The 19,058-nt window shown below is 37.4% G+C and overlaps 1 protein-coding gene across 1 annotated transcript in view; it reads right to left on the bottom strand.

The window, feature by feature from the left end:
• Nucleotides 1–19,058, bottom strand: part of cap2 (cyclase associated actin cytoskeleton regulatory protein 2) — a 76,891-nt gene that overhangs the window by 16,839 nt on the left and 40,994 nt on the right. The window contains exons 5-6 of the mRNA XM_034058594.3: nt 2,084–2,227; nt 155–240 (exon numbers count right to left, since the gene is read on the bottom strand). Coding sequence (XP_033914485.2) covers nt 155–240; nt 2,084–2,227 — 230 coding nt within the window. The remainder of the gene's footprint in view (nt 1–154; nt 241–2,083; nt 2,228–19,058) is intronic.

Raw genomic sequence — 19,058 nt, 5'->3', positions numbered from 1 at the left:
CATCATAAACCAGTTAAAAACATTTATTCAATTGAATTCTTATTATTCAGGATTTAAATGTAAAACATATGCTTTCATTCAGGTTTTCTGTCTCATCTCATCTGGCAAGCCTAAGATTTAATTCTTAAACTTCAATAAAAAAAAAAAGACTCACTTGTCTTTGTAATCCTTTAAGACCCGGTTAGTATAAAAGGTGGCCGCGTCGTTCATCTCCTTGACATAAGGACCTGGCTTGGGTGCCTGAGGCAATTAGGGAACCGAATAGGGTAAACAAGAGGGGAGCCAAAAAAAAAACACATATTGGTTAAATGTAAAACAAACCAAAAAAAAATACTTACCTACATGCACTTGCAAACAATATATATATATATATATATATATATATATATATATATATATATATATATATATATACAGTACTGTGCAAAAGTTTTAGGCAGGTGTGAAAAAATGCAGTAAAGTAAGAATGCTTTCAAAAATAGACATGTTAATAGTTTATATTTATCAATTAACAAAATGCAAAGTGAGAGAACAGAAGAAAAATCTACATCAAATCAATATTTGGTGTGACCACCCTTTGCCTTCAAAACAGCATCAATTCTTCTAGGTACACTTGCACATAGTTTTTGAAGGAACTCGGCAGGTAGGTTGGCCCAAACATCTTGGAGAACTAACCACAGTTCTTCTGTGGATTTAGGCAGCCTCAGTTGCTTCTCTCTCTTCGTGTAATCCCAGACAGACTTGATGATGTTGAGATCAGGGCTCTATGGGGGCCATACCATCACTTCCAGGACTCCTTGTTCTTCTTTACGCTGAAGATAGTTCTTAATGACTTTCGCTGTATGTTTGGGGTCGTTGTCATGCTGCAGAATAAATTTGGGGCCAATCAGATGCCTCCCTGATGGTATTGCATGATGGATAAGTATCTGCCTGTACTTCTCAGCATTGAGGAGACCATTAATTCTGACCAAACCCCCAACTCCATTTGCAGAAATGCAGCCCCAAACTTGCAAGGAACCTCCACCATGCTTCACTGTTGCCTGCAGACACTCATTTGTGTACCGCTCTCCAGCCCTTCGGCAAACAAACTGCCTTCTGCTACAGCCAAATATTTCTAATTTTGACTCATCAGTCCAGAGCACCTGCTGCCATTTTTCTGCACCCCAGTTCCTGTGTTTTCGTGCATAGTTGAGTCGCTTGGCCTTGTTTCCACGTCGGAGGTATGGCTTTTTGGCCGCAAGTCTTCCATGAAGGCCACTTCTGACCAGACTTCTCTGGACAGTAGATGGGTGTACCAGGGTCCCACTGTTTTCTGAAAAATTCTGAGCTGATGGCACTGCTGGACATCTTCCGATTGCGAAGGGAAGTAAGCATGATGTGTCTTTCATCTGCTGCAGTAAGTTTCCTTGGCCGACCACTGCGTCTACGGTCCTCAACGTTGCCCGTTTCTTTGTGCTTCTTCAAAAGAGCTTGGACAGCACATCTGGAAACCCCTGTCTGCCTTGAAATTTCTGCCTGGGAGAGACCTTGCTGATGCAGTATAACTACCTTGTGTTTTGTTGCTGTGCTCAGTCTTGCCATGGTGTATGACTTTTGACAGTAAACTGTCTTCAGCAACCTCACCTTGTTAGCTGAGTTTGGCTGTTCCTCACCCAGTTTTATTCCTCCTACACAGCTGTTTCTGTTTCAGTTAATGAGTGTGTTTCAACCTACATATTGAATTGATGATCATTAGCACCTGTTTGGTATAATTGTTTAATCATACACATGACTATATGCCTACAAAACCCCTGACTTTGTGCAAGTGTACCTAGAAGAATTGATGCTGTTTTGAAGGCAAAGGGTGGTCACACCAAATATGGATTTGATTTAGATTTTTCTTCTGTTCACTCACTTTGCATTTAGTTAATTGATAAATATAATCTATTAACATGTCTATTTTTGAAAGCATTCTTACTTTACAGCATTTTTTCACACCTGCCTAAAACTTTTGCACAGTACTGTGTGTATATATATATATATATATATATATATATATATATATAATATATATATATATATTTTAATAAGAGATGAATCCTACCACAGCTATCCATCCGAGGGCAGGAATACTCTCACTGACGGCTGACAGGTGGTTGAACATCTTACTTCCACGGTTTTTCTCCCTGAAGTTCTGGATTTCCTGGATCTTCACTGAAATTGGTCTTAGGAGTGCCGCCAGATCTGCCTGCAAGTTTAAAGAAAAAAAAAAAATATTAAAGTGAATGATTTGTGCAGACCACGCACAGGTTCATCTGCTTTTTAAAATAACACCCATTAAGCAGGCCTTGTCAAAGTGAAAATGCTGACACAAGGCATTGAACACACTCAGCAAGAAAAATAAAATAATAAAATAATAAAATAAGAACCTAATAGAAAAAACTCAGCAAGAAACAAGTTAAAATTATTTTTTATTTTAATTATTTAAATAAAGATACAAATATACATATTTTTGTTTATTGCTGGTATTAGAATAAAAAAAATCAAAATATATTTGTTTACATTACTAACAAGAAGTTCTAGTTATCTCTTTTCTGCATGGTATAGATGGATTGTTCCTGCTGATCCCTGACTATATTTAGTATCACATGCTAGTTTCTAAAATAATTAGCAGTGCATTTTATGAACATTCATAGATAACTGGTTTGGGATAGTAAATATATCAGCGTTATTTTACTTCTCCAAGCGTTTTATATTTTCTTTAATCTTGCCAAGTACTGAAAACTTATCCTAATTTAGGTAGAGTTTCCCCTTTCAGGGCACTGCCTAGTACCAAATAAAACTGCACAATTAGATGCAATTTGTTCCACCAGGAGCTTTCTTTCCTCATGGGAAATAGCCTTGCATTTCTTGGAAGGGTTTCATGCTTTCTGGCAATGGCCATTTTCCATCCAGGTTTCCAAATCCCACCCCAAGCTCTTTGAAAAAACTGATACTTCTACAGTATGTACCAGCATGTTATAATGCAATCTGCATTAGCCTTATAAGGAAACTCAAAGCATATTTCTCTCTCTGTTTGTAAGCCACATGCATATGAATGGTATGAAAATACATTCTCAGCTTAGATATTGACTGCAGCTTTGTATATGCCACTTGCAGAAAAAAAGACCAGCAAGAAATCTATGAATGAAATATGGTGGAGGCTGTGTGGTCCAGTGGTTAAAGTAAAGGGCTTGTAACCAGGAGGTCCCCAGTTCAAATCCCACCTCAGCCACTGACTCGTTGTGTGACCGTGAGCAAGTCACTTAACCTCCTTGTGCTCTGTCTTTCGGGTGAGACGTAGTTGTAAGTGACTCTGCAGCTGATGCATAGTTCACACACCTTAGTCTCTGTAAGTCGCCTTGGATAAAGGCGTCTGCTAAATAAACAAATAATAAAATTATAATAATAAAATATACGCATATGACTTGTTTGGTATCATAAAGCCATGTAGCTTGAGAGATCCAGACAATTATAACCAAGTAGATGCACATTTCCCAAAGTACTGTATTATAAAATACTGTGAATTTCACAAGTCATTTAAATGTGTAATTGGTCATGAATAGGGCCCTGTGAAATTCACAGGAGAATTAGAACGACATGACTAACCTGCAATTCAGTCCTAAATCTCAAGATGTCCGTGTAGCCACTCCAGCTAAACTGATCAAAAGAATAATTAAGTAATCAACCACCCATTACATTCTGGCTAATTAGAAAATACCCCCTAATTACAAGGGACAATTATTGCCATTCTAGAAATTGATGCGTTTAAAGAAAAAGCTTCTCTCGATACTTGCTGTTTTAGAATAAATAGATGCACCAACAAACTTAAAAAACATTTATATGAGAGATCGCACACAGCAATATCCACCTGGTGTGGTGCACACTGATGGGTATAACTTATTTTGAAAGCTGTAATGTTAGAATTCATTAAATGTACAATAAAGTTGCAGAATTAATAAATACATGCCGAGCAGTGGCATAACAGTTGCACAGCACATATGGCAGAATAAACAAACAGTGTGTTGTTAAAACTTTCCACACAGTTTTTGTAAAATTGACGAATTACTACAACTCTGATCAAGGCAGAATAAAACTATGTTTTATTTAACCAGCTCACAAGTTTCTGAAGGCAGTAAGGATTTTAGACCCACAACATGTTTGTAGTTTGGATAAAGAACCCCTCCCATTAGGTTGTATTTCAGAGTTTGATGCTTACTATAAATCAAAAATGGAGGGATAGCAACTATGTGCAAAAGAAAATGGTAGTGCAATTTCTTTGACCGAATTTGCAGAAGAACTATTTCCCAATTTAGCAAGAAAGGCTAACATATATTTGTCAGTTAGGTCAGTGTTGGGACTAACAAGTTATTATAGACTGTTCATTACAGACTTTGCCTCCATAGCATTTTCCCTCACTGACTTAACCAAGAAACATGTCCCAGAAAAGGTATGCCTTTGATATGCCTTTGATATGCTAAAAAAGTGTCTGAGACCCTTTTTTAGCATGTTTTTTAGTCCCTTGCCTTAATAAGTCCAGTGTTTCCTGAGCCTTTCATCTTACAGACGAATGCTTCGGAAGTCGGCCTGGGGGTGGTGCTGTCCCAGGCGATAGAGGGGATGGAGCATCCCGTTATATACATCAGCAGGAAACTGCTAGACTGGGAGTGGAACTATTCAGTGATAGAAAAGGAGTTCCTGGCAAATTAAGTGGGTGATGCATGCCCTTCGCTACTATCTTCTGGGACGAACCTTCACCCTGGTGACAAACCACGCCCCTCTCAGGTGGTTAAACACAATGAAGGACACCAATGCCCAAGTGACTCGTTGGTACCTCTCTATGCAACCCTACTCTTTCAGGCTGAACATCGGCCGGGTAAGTTGCATGGTAGGGAGATGCATGTCACTATGGTGCCACTCTGTGGAGGGGTATGTGTACCAGGGTGAAGGAAGATGGAGGGTGGAAAAACTGGCCTCTCAACAGACGGAGGAGCTAGACTGACCGACGGGTGTGACCTCACCAAGATGGTGCATACAATAGGCATAGAGTGAGGTCGGGTATACAGGTATACTGAGTTTCATGCTAGTTAAGACTGAGGTTTTAGCAGCTGAGTGGGTTGGTCAGTCGGGAGAGTTTGGTGCGGGAGCGAGGTGGAGCGGAGCCAAAAGTAAACAAACCATGGGTGCCTTACAATTGCCACTTGACTTCCCTTAAAAGTTGCTAGGAGTGGAGAACCAAGGAGGTTCGGAGTGCTGCAGGGGAACGATTCTGGGACCTGGAAGGGAAAACCGAGCAGACAAGACGGAGCGGCAAGAGACGCCGTGGTAGTCTAAATAGTGTTGTGAACATTGTAAATAAGTGTGTGTCACTGTCACAAAGACGGCCGGAGTGGGTGGCGTCAGATCGGATGCAGGAAATAAATAAACAGAGAGATGTGGTTTGGTATAAGCTGGGCGTGTGATCGCGCTCAGCATTTAATAAACAGAAAATAAAAGGTTTTAAACACAACAAAAACACAGGACACGGCACTACACGCCAAAATAAAAAGACAAACAAAACGGACTACACAGACAAACAAACACGGTGAGCAGATTTCACTACTATTCACTTTTACGATACACAGTTACCTCCGTCTCCAATCCCGTTCTCCACTCACCGAACACCTAACCACAAGTGACTAAAACGTGCATCTATATATACTGTTGTGCTGGGATTCAATTACTAATTAATTACTCACTTGAATCCCAGCACGTGAATTCATTACGTGCAACCCCGTGCCACACATTATACACATTTTATCTGCACGTGAAGTGATGTGCCATCCTCGTGCCTAAATATAATTATACACTTTAAACACACGTGAAACACAGACCCGTTTATATCCCGTGTACCAATCTATACACCAACATTAACATACGCACACATACACAGAACACACAAATGCACACAGGGGCGGGGCACTTTGCCACAGTCACCAATAACAAATATTCTTGTGTTGCGCTTAAATCCAGGACTCTGTGTAGACTTACTGCACCTACCCACCACTGGTGGTCTTTAAGTTTATAATTTGTTTTATGTGTTTCTGAATCTAAGCTGGTAAAGCATTTTGCCTTTAACGCAAGGACAAATAAATCTTGAAAAAAATCAAAACAAGTGCCACTGTTTAAGATCAGTTTGAGTGAACTTGTGCTTTCTAGTTTAGTTCAACTCTGCTTTTATCTACTTTAAGAATTACAATTTTAGCAAGTACAAAGGCTAATTTCTAAGAGGAATAAAACGATTTAATAAACCATAGAAACATCATAGTAAAGCATACATAAGCATCATAAAGCTCAGACAGGCTTGCTAATCCAGTGGTTAAAGAAAAGGGCTTGATACCAGGCGGTCCCCAGTTCTAATCCCCGCTCAGCCACTGACTAACTGTGTGTGACCCTGTGCAAGTCACTTAACCTCCTTGTGCTCCGTCCTTCGGATTAGACGTAAAACCGAGGTTCTATTGTCAGTGACTCTTCAGCAGTTGTTGATGCATAGTTCACCACCTAGTCTCTGTAAGTCGCTTTGGATAAAAGTGTCTGTTAAATTACTTATTAATAACAATATAGTAAAACACCTTAAATCATATGGTAAACTATGGTAAATGCATAGTATAACAATTGGGAAAAACTAAATTACTACGCAAATATACTGTGATAAACTTTTATAAGGGTAGTGCTGGTTTTATACTGATTCAACCCTGAACCCTTTAGTTTAAGTCAGAGAAACCGAACCAATGCCTTGTCAAAAGGCATGCCATTGCCTTTCAGAAATGTCCTGTCATTTAAGAAGGTGCACAGTTGTTAAGAGTCGTGTAAAAAATGCCCACAGATGTTCTTACTAATCAGTTGAAATGCAAGTGTATTTTCAGTTGGAGAAAATAAAATAGGTTTTATTACTTTCTGACACCAAGATAACTTACTACAAACAGATGCCTGGCAGAATGGTGTACTGGCTCTTAATTGTACACTGCAGCTTGTTGTTACTATGCTCTGTGCATAAGTATAAACTTTGTAAACTGTATAATGTATAACAAATATTAGAAACACATGCAGTCCAACAATGGGGCGATGTGTCTTTTACTGCTTTTTCAAGTACTTAAAGATATATTTTAAATGGGTTGCAAATTGTTCCTATTTTTGATAATTAAGTGTAATTTGTTAAAGCAATATTATTATGCCTTAATGTCCAACACAGTGCTCATTACCTGCTAGATAATAGAGCACGGGGAGGGCAGTTAACAAAATATCAGGTCAATTATCAACAGTTATAAAATGGCAAGAATAAAGGGAGCAATCTCATTGGTTAACAAGTGTTCCAACCTTTGCAGATATGTCACCATACCAGCACAGCTTGGAACTTTTAGAACCATTCTATGATTAACTTGCCAACCAATTAACTTTGGGAGAGGTGGGGGAGACACTCCAGGGTGTTGAAATTTGGTCCAAAACCCGCAGACCTATGCTGTTTAACATCCCTTGGCTTCGATATCAATGCGATTATAAACCAAACAAATACTTATCTGTTTATGAAAACATTTTTAAAATCTTTTTTAGGTTTTATTTTGGTCTGGATAGGTTAGGTTGCTTGAAATGTATGTGGCTGTTTCAAAGAGAGTTAACAAATCTAAAGACCTGTAGTATAATTACTGCTCTACCTCAAACCTGATTGGCGGAGACAATAAGAGGTTATAATTTGCAATCTGATTTTTAATCAATCGCTGTGACATCACGAAAAGTATCTGGGTAAGTGCTGCTACTGACTGCACTGCTGAGAAAGAAGACAAGCGTTCAATTGACAACAGGCAGAAGGCACAGGTGTCGTTGTCCATCCATCAATAGTCCAAAGCACCTTTGACCATTGTTCCATAGTCCAATTTCTGTGTTATTGTGCATAGTTTAGCCTTTTAGTATTGTTCCCCTTTCTTAACAGAGGTATTCTTATTGCAACACATCCTTTAAGCCCTGATTTCAAGAGTGACCTTCGTACTGTTGATTTAATGGACAATAACACCTGTGCCGTCTGCCAGTTCTTTTGTCAATTCAAAGCTTGTCTTCTTTCTATTCCTTAAGGATATTATCTTTAAGTATTGCTCATCCTTGTTAGACAGCGTTTTGGATCTTCCAGTCCTGGGTTTGTCAATTACAGATGATGTTTCTCTGTACTTGTTGATTATGCTTTGGTTACCACACCTTGAAAATCGAGTGATGCGAGCTATATCACTCTGTTTTTCCTACTTTATGCAAGTCAAGGTTGTTATATTAGTAGAAAACACTAGTGGAGGCTTTGAGTAAATTGTTGATGCTCATAATGCATCAGAGTTGAAAAATGCAACATGTCTAAGACTTTTGCACAGCAGTGTGTGTATATATAGTTTGGTATGAAACCTTACCACAATGTTCACTGTACTTTGTGATACTATAATTTTTTAAGCACAGTGAAATTAGATTAGATTATTATATTTGTAATTATTTACTGTCTCTTAAAATGTAATAAATATACATTTACTGGTTAGATCTTGATGCACTCTTTCTCAAAATGTCTTATTCTTAGTTAAGGAATTGCATCTCCAATAGAAATATCTTAAAATAATCCTTAACTTGGTTACGTATAAATGTAACATTTGTGTAGAGCTGTGGTTTCTAAAACAGAGATCTGGAGGTTGGCAGAAAAAAGTTGACATTTCTGGCTTCATTATAATTCATGTCTTGCCTACAATCCACTGGATAATGACTTAAACTTGTACAGATATCCTTGGTTAAATCAGCATATAAATGGACTAGTCCTACAGAACCGAAGGATATGCAAAACAATAGGCAACAGATAAATTAGATCTGTTCCCATCCAGCACATGGCTGTTAGTGAGAGATAATTACCACGAGAAACACAGCTGCAGCATTTGCCAGGGAAATGTGCGCCGCAATTAGGCACCATGCTGTACCGCTGACTGAATGTTAGGAGAACAAGCAGAGAATGAAATTAAGCAGGCCGATTCCTATGGCCAGCAGCTGTTGCCGTTGTAACCACATAAACACTAATCCTGGTTATGTGACTGTGCCATTGCACACATATATATAGAACATGACCATAAAAAGTAAGAGACACTAGGCTCTGGAGGGGGAAGAAGTCATTTATTTTAGTTGTTACAGGGCTGGCATGCCAAGTGGATTTTCACCTCGCTCATTGTTGCTCATTTGTGTACTGCCACTGCTTAATACAACATAATTATGTCTTACATAGTTGGTGGAAAGAGCTTCTTCTGCCTAAAATGAGAAATAATTCACATGTACCTAAAGAAACAAATATGGAAAAATGCCTCAATGTTGAACATTATTCTATAGAACAGTCACTTTGTAAACTCGTACGACACCAAAGTGCTTATGGGCCCACTATGTATTTTTTATATTCCATTCTATTATCTTATTTAATGTGGTTGGTTTTCAATTTATAAGAAAGCATTTAGCTGTTTGTTAGATTCTTATATGACCAACAGCTCTGAATAATTTGAATTAGAAAGTAATGGTGACATCTTATTGCAAGGCCTTCCCACAATTTGGTTTAAAAACCTGCATTGAACTCCACATTTGTATATCTAACGCCTTACTGCCAAGCTCAGAAATGAATGTCATAATTACTGAGGATGCAGAGTTGCAAGTACTTTTTTGGACAGTTTTTAATAAAAAAAATAAAAAAATACAATTAAAATAATAGTTGTGCACAATTTTTCTGATTATTTAATTAAATGTCACGACTTTTTTATTTGACAGATTAACTCATTATCCCATAGTTTTCAATCCGTGTCATATTGTATAGTTAGGGTTGTCAATTAAAGATTTCGAACAACTTTATTATATGCAGTAGAATGGTTATACAAATACTGAGCAATGTATTGGGCTTCAAAAACTGGCCTTGAGTGTAAGTGGGTTCTGGAGAATCTAATTTCTGAATGGGTAGTCTGTTTAGTGTGCACCAACAGTGGACTGCCATGAGGTAATTCAGTAGTATTGTCATTTGAACCAGTTGGTGATACGAATCTTATTACAAAAAACTCAATTTAGACTTCCATCCATAACTATTTAACACACAATGGTAGAATATGTAGTAAAGGTACAAAAACATTATTTGACAAATGTTTCCACTGAACGTCGTTCTCAATGTACCTATTCAGAGAGACTCCTATAATTGACTTTTGTTGCACAAGGTCAAAGTGAGTCTTAGCACATACTGTCAAGCTATATGCCTATACATGTATGGGCTGTTATCTGTTCTACTGGATTCTGGTGACTATCTTGGACAAACAGTTGGCAATAGTGTATGTGAACGGGAGGGTGTCTCTTATTAAAACTGAAATTATTTTGCAGTTTGAGTCGACAGAACCTCTCGCCCAAACTGCAATATATGACATCTCTCTTATAGGGATGGTGAGGTGGCAGCTTATCCCATACGTATGCCATTCTATTTTTAAATATACTACTACTACGACTACTACAAAAAAAAAAAAAAAACTAAAAATACTTGAAAACCATTTTCTTGCAAACATTCCCTTTCTGAAAGACACATTTCCATACTAAACTATTTCATAAAACCAATGTGATCCAATTTTCGGTTTCTGTAGACTGACTAAAAAAGATCTCATTAACCAACAAAATGACAGTACGTGTCGCTTTAGATGGGGAGCGCAGGGGGAACAGGAACTGGTAAATCCTCCCAGTCTCCAAGCCTCTGTCACGGTAGTCTATAAAGCTACCCTGTGTTAACAGAAACTCGCTCAGTGCTCAGTCATTCACAGCTTTGTATTAGCAAAGCAAACAGTCTAGACAGACACTTTCCCCCCCTTTCACTGAGAGATAATCTATCATCTTCTTTTGCCTTTCTACTGCTGCATGCATTTGGATAAGCTAATCATTGCTTTCCTGTTTGGATTCTACCATGACCCCAGAGCTCTAAGCTGCATTCATGAGCAGACAAAGATTACATCACTCTAACTTTTATTTTAATTTTTTCAGTGTACTCGTGTTACAGTCTTTTAATGAGTGCCCTTTGTTTGGCATGTACTGAATTCATTATGCCATTTTATTACTTAAGAAAATTGATATTCCTGTACTGGGTTTTTGTACTAATAGGGTTCACCATAGCATGATTAGTGGACACTTCCAATGACAAAATGAGGTCCATTTGAGTCTTTGTTAATGTTAAATATATGAAATGCCAGGCCCTTCTTTAGCAATCAGTTGAGGGACAAGGGCATGTTTTCTGAAAGCAATAAAACCTTTTTAATAATATTAAAATTAAAAAAAAACTGTGTTGCAGCTAGGAGCAGGTAAATTATTATTTTTGTGATTCCTTGCTAGTTTTATAATGTTTAATTTGTTTCACAAAATTTGCATTTGGCCGTGCACTTGTTGGTAAATGGAACAGACCAGGTATATAAACCTGTGTTTTAAAAGTACAAAGTCAATTATTTTCCAAACACACACAGACCTTCCACAACAGCCTGTTCACTCCTCTTATCACGCTCCTTGTGACCTAAATGTGTCTCGGGGACCTTTTCTGTGACCTAGTGGCTAATCTTTCCCCCAGACATTAAGTTAGAAACTGAGCAATGTGAGCTGAGAGGTTTGAGCCACAACTCTCATGCCATAGCTCTCACTTTATAATATGGCTCTTCAGTGGTTATGTGCTAAGGAGCAATGTTAGAATGAACCTAAATGGTACCACTGCTGTAACAATTGTATCACAAAGCAACACATATTGCATAACCGCAGTACCTGCACTAGTGTATTATATGTTCCAATTCATTACGTTGCCATTGGTGATCATGGTGTTATCTGCTGATGGTTATGCTATGGTTTCACATATATTATAATCCAATCACAATCACATTTTCTGTTTCCTTGTATAGTTTCTTAACACAAGAACCAAATTGTAGCAACATATGGTTTCCGGCAAGTACTGTATTCCATTTGTTTAGTTTTTTTTTTTTTTTTTATAATATTTTGAGTTGTTTCTCAATAAAAAGTCTTAATAATTCTTAAATAGTTTGGCTTGTCACCATAAGTTTGACAAAATTCAGACTGTCTTTTGTTTAACATATGAACAAAAAAATTAAACACTTGTTAAAACAACAATGACAGACAATGGGCACTGACAAATCTGCCTGCTAGGTATTTTACATTTCCTTTGTCATAGTTACAGCTTTGGTCTAAGCAGCTTTCAAAATTATTAATGTTACAGGCCTCCCATACTGAACCTTGGACCGATCCAAACTGTTGTACATCCAGACCACACATTCCACTGTAGCTTTTGGCAAACTGAGTGTCTTGGCTGAGCTACAAAGGGGATTACCCTTCTCCTTCAACCTGACCGGATAAGTACAAGAATCCTGGTTGCGATTTTTAGATTGGGCCATTTTGTTCTCTGAACTCTGAATAAATTGAACCTTTTCGACCTATACTCCCAATCTAACAGAGAGATAAAGCAGGGAACATTAAAACTGCAGTGTAAACACAAACATAAAGGGGTCTATTTGGATTTTTTTTGTAGTTGTTTTTTTACAAGCAGGTTACAAGCAGGCAAGACACTATCTGAAGCTCTGAAGAGTTTATTGCTGGTTGATTTGTTTTTCCAGTTTTTTTTCATATGAGTACCAAATTTGGTGATGAACCTCAACCCTACAGTAGAGATAATTTCTTCTGTGTTTTTGGGACAGACAAGGTCCTAATACATCCTTCTAGGGTGGGTACGTCATTGGCAATGTGGTAAAATAAATAAATGTAATTTACCTGAAAATAATATTTTAAAAAATTAGGTGTGGTGTTAAGACAAATAGAAGTATCTAATGTTTTACACATTGGATTAACACAAGAGTGGTATCATTGTATTGAACAAGACCTGTGTTTTTACTGAATATGTACAGTGTGGGGTAATATGATCATGTGACATTATCAGAGGTCAAAGGGCACATAGAGTCATATTTTGAGCTGGTTTTGGACTTTTTGAGTTCAAATGGCTCAAGAATGTGTTCCACCTGAGCTAGAAGTGTTTAAGAAGGTTCATCATATTCCTCAGACTATGTGTCAGTTTTTTACCAAAAATATTTGATCACTACCTTACTGTTCGGTTTTTGGCAGGGTGTCAAAAATGTCCTTTTTTTGACAAAAACGTGTATGGGTTTTCGAACATTCCATGACAATGTCAACCTGCGGTGCAGAATTCTGATTGTCTCAAACCCTTGCAAGTTATACATCTATGGAAAGCTTTTGTGCCCCATCTTTTATATTACACATCATGTTTTTCAATATTTTCATAGGTAGAAGTTATACTAGAATAACTATTTATATCTGTGTTCTAACAGAAATTCTTGTATCCTTCAAATGTAACTTGTGCCAAATCTTGACTTCAACTCAGATTGCTAAATTTTATCATTAAAAATATTGGTTAATGATATTCAATATTTCACACTAGAAAATACACGTAAACAGAGAGAAAATGCCATGCTGTATATAAGCAGTGGCACAGACTTCCATAGAACTTTAGAAGCAACAAATACAATTTCCAAAGTTCTGAAGACACGACTGAGTCAGCGCACACACCACTGGGACCTCTTTTTTTTTTAAACCATTAGTAAGTTTGTTTAAAATCAAATGTAAAATGGTATATATATATATATATATATATATATATATATATATATATATATATATATATATATATATATATATAATAATCTCAGTTAATCTTGGTTTTAATTGCATATTTAATTGCTACATTTACTGCATCCATCTCATTTAAGTTTGTTTATGTACTGATGCTATTATTATTATTATTATTATTATTATTATTATTATTATTATTATTATTATTATTATTATTATCCAAAAAACAGCCCAGCACAAAAACCCTGTTTTCCTATTTCTGAATTCTCTTTAGTTTTATATTTATTTACAGTCCAGTATTGTTATGAAATTGTTTGAACCAACTGCTAAATCACAATGGAGTCAGTTTATTACTCAACTTACTGCATTTAAAATGATCATTTTCGGTTTATACAGTTTTGTGCACTGTGAAAAAGATGATGAAGCTTCTAAGTCAGAAGAACGAAGTGCTGACACTGGATGAGGAAATGTACTGCAAGGCCACACATGGTTCTGCGTCTAGGAGGCATGCATAACCTACACATTCTTATGTGTCATAGGCAAGATGTTAGAGTTTTCTTGGATGGAAGATCTTCTGGTTGAATCGGGTGTTTATACAGAAAACACTGCTGCCAGTCTTCTAAAAGGAAATGTATATAACCGAGGCATCCATGCTCACAAGTTGGTCATGCAGGTAATGGAGTGGTTGTCCTGGCAGTCATTCTGCAAATGCTGTGATCAACAAGATGTCCAAGAAGCCGTTGGGGATCAGGTCACTGGTCAGTAGTATGACGAAGCATTAACGGCATTCAGAGACGGCACATTTGCTTCCCAACGTGTTGCAGTCAACAATTTTACAAGCAAGCTAAATTCAGTTATGCGGCTGCAGCAGATGTTCAAGAAAGAGTGTAGCAGTAAGTCAGAGCTGTTTCAGTTCTGGGAAGAGTACATAACTATGGTGCACATCCTCCTAGATTTCATCCGAGCAGAGAGAGAAGGCTGCGTGGAGCTCAAAAAGCATCTACGCCACAGCTCGAGGCAACTGCACTGTCATGCTACACATAGCTTGCTGTGTTGACATCGAGGAGGAGAGTGTCTGCTCCATGGAGAGAACTACTACATGAAACACTTCTACTCCAAGACGGAGCTTGTGAAGGCATTGCCCAGCCAAGGCCGTTTGAAGAGGCAGGAGTCGCCGTGGGAAGGCCGGGACTCCGGGAGCCCAGAAGTAGGTCAGTTTAGGGGATGTTGATACCAAACAGGTTAGAGAGGGTTTGCGTAGTATAGTATGGTCCCTGGAGTGAGACGTTCCTTTTAGTGGGACAAGTGCTCGCCTTGTGTGGCAAACCTTTATTTTTCTGCGTGCTTGTGTCAACACCCAATGCTCTGTGTGCCTCAGTATTATTCAGTCACAACCCACGTATGTAACATCGCCCTGTTACATGATCCTAAATGTGTAAACCCTTTATTTTAAAAAACACATGGGGCTCTACACCTTTAAGTTAAAGTTCTTGTGAATACACACCACCTGTCACTAAACTGCTCAGATTAATCCTCTTAAAATGCTATGATCTTGATTAATAATTGTACCAGCTATCAGAATACTTAAAACTAATGCCCTTTCAGAAGTTTAAAGGTAAACTACTTTCGTGGACACCTCTACTTATTACAAGATTGTTTTTATGGCTTGTTGTGTGCAACCTATAACTGCAAATTTCTTTTTAAACCAAATCACAATTGTTTTCATAAGTCAGGGTCATTTCTATTACTCTCGTCTATAACCCACGCTCATCCAATTTAAAAATGAACAGAATTGAAATTCGCTGACAAATGCCACATTCACAATGCCGCATTTGAGCAGTTATCGTATGACATGAACCTTTAAGCTTTGTAACCACAGTAATTTAAGAAACAAAATAAGACTGGTTATACATCTGTAGGTTATGATGACGTTACACACCATGAGAGCAAAGCTCAAATTTGACCAAAAATTTGTGATAAATATTTCTGTACTACAAGTCCATTCATGTCAATGAAGTTGAATGTTCAGATTATTTGCCTATGAAGTGCCTGACTCTGCACTGCTCATAACTGACTAGATATAGATAGAACCTTTTCCTTAAAGTGGAATTGCTTTGTTAAATTCTAAAAATCTGTCTATGCATTATAACAGCACATGCAATGTGTAAACAAGCCTTGGCCTGTTATCTTCTCCGCCACACACACACATTCACTGTCCTATAACAGATAGTACACCTTACAATAAAAATGCCATATGTTCATTTGCTTTCTGAAGCGGTAACCTCTGTTAACAATCGCTTTGAGGATGTACAAAAAAGACCTGCCAATCCTTTTCTTTTAGCATGTAAAGGGCGTGCAGTCCATACAAAACATCTGATGAAAGAAGCTTGTAAATGAAGGCTTCATATTCTCATTATTTCCAATTCAACCGTAAAGGGGGATAAACTGGGATTTTTCATTGCTAGAGGCTTTTTTTGATTCTGAGGCAGTAAATAAGTATTTTTATCAAAAATTAATAGCTGTCATTTGCCTCGTATGCCATGAGGTCACGCTTGGCTCACAAAAAAGGTCACCTTTTCCTCTGATCACACGAGTGCCGCAGACCTCAAAGCTAAACAGAGTGATACGTTCAGAGCTGGCTCTAATACTGTGTACTGTAATATTACAGATGTACAATTTACGACCACTGATCTCCTCATGCTCTACGGATTAGTAAACAGCAGGAGGATTTGGCACACATGACTTCTTTGAAATCAGGAAGCACAGTCACACAACCAAACAAGGCCTTCGCAAAGCAAGCGCAAGAGGTCTGATCCTTAAAAGGTTCAAATGAAATCTGTGAGCATGTGAAGACAGTCAAAGTGCTTTTAGTGGTGCTTGTTTCTGTTTACACATGAGGCCAGCTTAGCTTTGCCCTGTATATTGCACTCTAGTTCTTTAGCGACTACTTTGTCACCTTCATAAACCTTTTTGTTATTACTGTATTTGGAACGCTAACTCTCTGCTGTGCCATGGTGTAAAAAAAACCAAAACTTTTACAGCTTTTGTTCTAATCAAATCCTATGTGTAAGGATTTCACAAACAAATTGCATGAACATACCGATATGATAGAAATATTTGTGTACAATGAGAACATTTCAGACCGAACATCTGAAACAGTAGCGGCTAGACAGCATCTGTCTGCATTATATCTTAAGTCTCAGACGCTGCTCTGTAAAATGTTGTCTGCTAACAAATAAGTATAGAAAAAATTATAGTGAAAGAGTTTTTTTTTTTTTGACACATATAAGGGTTACATTTCCTGTCCACCGACCTCACAAATCACGTATGTATTTTAAACCTGCTTCCTTTTTAACATTTGCTAGGACATCTTACAAGATTATACCTCACCTGAAAGAGCCAATGTTGTATGAGTTGTATTTTTGTTTTGGTCATAAGTTAAAGATACAAACCGTGTCAAATAAAATGATCACTTTAATACTGTTATGTTGTTCACATACACTTACTGAAGTTTAGCAAGCATATTAAAAAAACACACAGAGTAATTATCACTGCATCCTTGTACGTTGCCATTTAGATCCCAGTCTCTGCATTTCTGGCATGGGTAATCAAAGAGGCATTCACTGGAGCAAGATAATCATTGTGTTTAGTCATGTTGATCAGGATTTCCTTCGCCAGAAATAATCCTTTTAAGACTAGTGTAAACAAAAGCCACTTCTGGCTATATTAAGAATCTTTAGGAGAACTGTACTATCAAAGTGATTTTCTAATCAGTAATTCTTCATTGTAAAGCTTTTTATTAGCTCTCACTTCATAAATTAGTCTGTTCTGTTAAATCTTGAGAGGAATTTTGCTTTAATGTTGAATAGATTGCAGGAAACTATTACAGCATTCCACATTGTGTGAAATACTTAAGGTCAAAGAAAAAATAACGACAAAATCCAAATACATGGTACAATCAGAGGGGGCAATGTGCCATTTCCCTAGCCTGTACAGACTTACTGTTATTAAAAATGTCAGTGAAGATTTTATTACTGTTACTAATGTTTTCTGTTTATGAGGGACACTGAGTGATAAACAAGACAGATCCCCTAATATAAAAATCTCATTTATAGGGATTTTGGGGGGGCTGATCACTTCTGAATAGCAACATTGTTGACCTGTACGGGAACTTGTCCAGGATATTAGTCACAGCTTTTTCAAACTGTACAATTGGGATATTAAAAGACTTAAAAAACATTATTACAGAACATATCTTTTTCGTATTGTTTCTGTTTATCACCAGTTATGGTGGACAGAATTCTTGTCGCAGGAACTCATAGTAATTTGTGGATTTAACTTAACATAACATTTGAAGCTATCCTTATAATATGCCAAATAACAAAAATATATATTTATTGCAAATATTTAATGCTAACGCTGCATACAATGCCAAAACATTTGCTGTTTAGTTCTATTGATGATTAAGAAAAACATATTTAACAAAAACACCATTTGTAAAATAAGTGCACTTTTGTTTTAGTTTTGCTTCTTAAACCATAACAGTTCTGTGGATGTGTCTGTACTATCCTCTTATGGTTGCAAGTTTGTAGCAGATGTATGTCTGATTGGCCTGTAAATTGGTAGTATCAAGCAGATTTCAAGGATGGATGAAATTTATGTTGCCACATCAAAATCTTTCTGTAAGCCAACGATTCTCAATCAGGATCTATAATGTGCACAGTATGCTTGTGAAGAAATAAACAGAAATGAATAGACAGCTTTGTTACATTTATGAGCAAGTTGTTACATACGTGAGCATGTGTAACTTGCAATGTCTTCTTGTTGTAATCGTGTCTGTATGCATGTAGGTTGCCTGCCAGGATAACTTGTTACTACATAAATTTACTATACTGATACGTGGTGTTCAATACCTACTTTGAAAACCCTCCGATACAAACTTTTATCACCTCCCAAATATTCAGTTCCAGCTGCCAGAAGTCTGTTGATGAGGCTGGTGACATGTGACTAGATCCTGGGCCTCAACAGGAAACTGCCAGCAAGGGTTGTTTTGTAGGCAGCATTTATAATAAAGCCTGCAGTTGTTGTTGTGCTGGAAGCAGTGACAGCAGTGTATTCACAGTTAAACAGCATCATGTGTTGTTTGTGGAAAGACATACCAACTAAAAGCTCCCCTATGTGTACATAAAATAATTTGAACAGCCAGTATTGGACAAGAAAACAGCAACACACTAGAGCAGTGGTTTTCAACCTTTTTATAAAACTGTACCCCTTCTGTCTGGAGGTTTCACCTCAAGTACTCCTTTACAATTTTCGCTCTCGTGAACAGTACCATAGTTACAATAACTCTG

The sequence above is a fragment of the Acipenser ruthenus genome, chromosome 3 (assembly GCF_902713425.1).
Source record: "Acipenser ruthenus chromosome 3, fAciRut3.2 maternal haplotype, whole genome shotgun sequence".
Classification (NCBI taxonomy): Eukaryota; Metazoa; Chordata; class Actinopteri; order Acipenseriformes; family Acipenseridae; genus Acipenser; species Acipenser ruthenus.
Note: the sequence above shows the minus strand (reverse complement) of the source record. Positions and strands in the feature narration are given on the sequence as shown.